Genomic DNA, 1,501 nt, shown 5'->3' with positions numbered 1-1,501 from the left:
CATATATACCAAGATTTCGCCATATAAATCGAAGTATTTATAATATTAAGGAAAATGATATATACAACCCTAATAAAAATCGGAATTTCATTTAAAAAGGAGTTAGTCAAACTAGTTGTAAATATTATTCTATTTTTGGTAAAGGGAAGAGGGTGTTACTTGTTAGAACAAATGAACAATAGTTCATAAATCAAGATCCAAAAGAAATTCTCTAGTAAAAAATCAATAATCGCATGCATTAATAGAGCTAAAAAAAAAAAGGAAGATCCCCAAATACCATACTACTCACAAAAGTCACAATAATCACCATACACGTAATCTAATCATGCACACACTTCTTCAATTGTTGTCAATTCACCTTAAAAACAAAAAGTAAGTATACAAAACAGTTTAATTAATCAAACACCATCATTTTCATGATATATATTACACTCTTCATTTTTAATTTCCTCCTTAAAAATTACAGATATAAATATAGATATTCTTACTCAAAAACATAAAAATTACAATATAATTACTGCACCTAATTATTTTTAGTGGGGATGGGGGTAGGGGTAATAATAATAAAAAAAAAAAAGAAGAAACCTCTTATATCATTCTTTAAACCTACTAAAAATAGTAGCAACAACATTATTAGGAAATTTTACTCTTCTTTTTTTAGAATTTATTTATCATTTTTTAATGATTATTTTTGTTGTTTGTTGATAATTATAATGATAATGATAATTATTATCATACCCAAAGAGGGACAACAAGAGCACCAACATCAACAAGCAAAGGAACAAGTTTGTTACTAAGGTGAAGTGCCACGAGGCTCTCTAAGCCACCGACACGTGTTCCTCCGATGAATAACGCCGGAGTTTCGCCGGAATCTTCGGCGGAGTTAGTGGGTATGCCGGAGATCTCATCTTCCTCTAACTCAATGACAGTTGGGTGGACTCCAATCGTGTGGAGGAGATTCTTCATGACATGGCACATGCAACATGATGAACGGCTGAAGATCACTACTGGATTCTCTGATATTAACCGTTGGATCCTTACCTCTGTTGATTCTGATATGTCGATTGCTAGTGGTGATGTGTTACCTGATGTTGTTAATTCTAGTCTCACTTGATGTTGAACTCCTTGCATGATTTTTCTGTTGTTTGTTGTTGTTGTTAATTTGTTGTTGTTGTTGTTGTTGTGAGTTTCTTTGTGTTTTTAGGAGGAGAGAGAGAGAGAGTGTTGTTACTTGTTAGTTGTTGTCAACGGGTGAGGAAAGTGGGAAAGAAAGAGGGGGGGAGGAATGCAAATATGTAGGAAGGAGGGTTTTATATATAAATTTCATAGAGGGGTTGGGAAAAGTGGAGAATTGCTTACATCATTTAGCAATTAGCTTTTTTATATCATAAAAAAGAGTTTTTTATATCATGAAAAAAGAGTTTTTCTATCATAAAAAAAGTGAGTTTTTTAGGTTATTTTATTTCATTTTTGTTTTGTTTTGCTTTTGGGAGAAGTTAGT

The 1,501-nt window shown here is 32.0% G+C and overlaps 1 protein-coding gene across 1 annotated transcript; it reads right to left on the bottom strand.

The window, feature by feature from the left end:
* Positions 1–377: 377 nt before the first annotated feature.
* Positions 378–1,295, bottom strand: LOC104886615 (glutaredoxin-C6). Its single transcript, XM_010671081.4, has one exon. The coding sequence runs from the start codon at positions 1,129–1,131 to the stop codon at positions 733–735; it is 399 nt and encodes a 132-aa protein (XP_010669383.1). The 5' UTR covers positions 1,132–1,295; the 3' UTR covers positions 378–732.
* Positions 1,296–1,501: the final 206 nt, after the last annotated feature.

The sequence above is a fragment of the Beta vulgaris genome, chromosome 2 (genome assembly GCF_026745355.1).
Source record: "Beta vulgaris subsp. vulgaris cultivar EL10 chromosome 2, EL10.2, whole genome shotgun sequence".
NCBI lineage: Eukaryota > Viridiplantae > Streptophyta > Magnoliopsida > Caryophyllales > Amaranthaceae > Beta > Beta vulgaris.
Note: the sequence above shows the minus strand (reverse complement) of the source record. Positions and strands in the feature narration are given on the sequence as shown.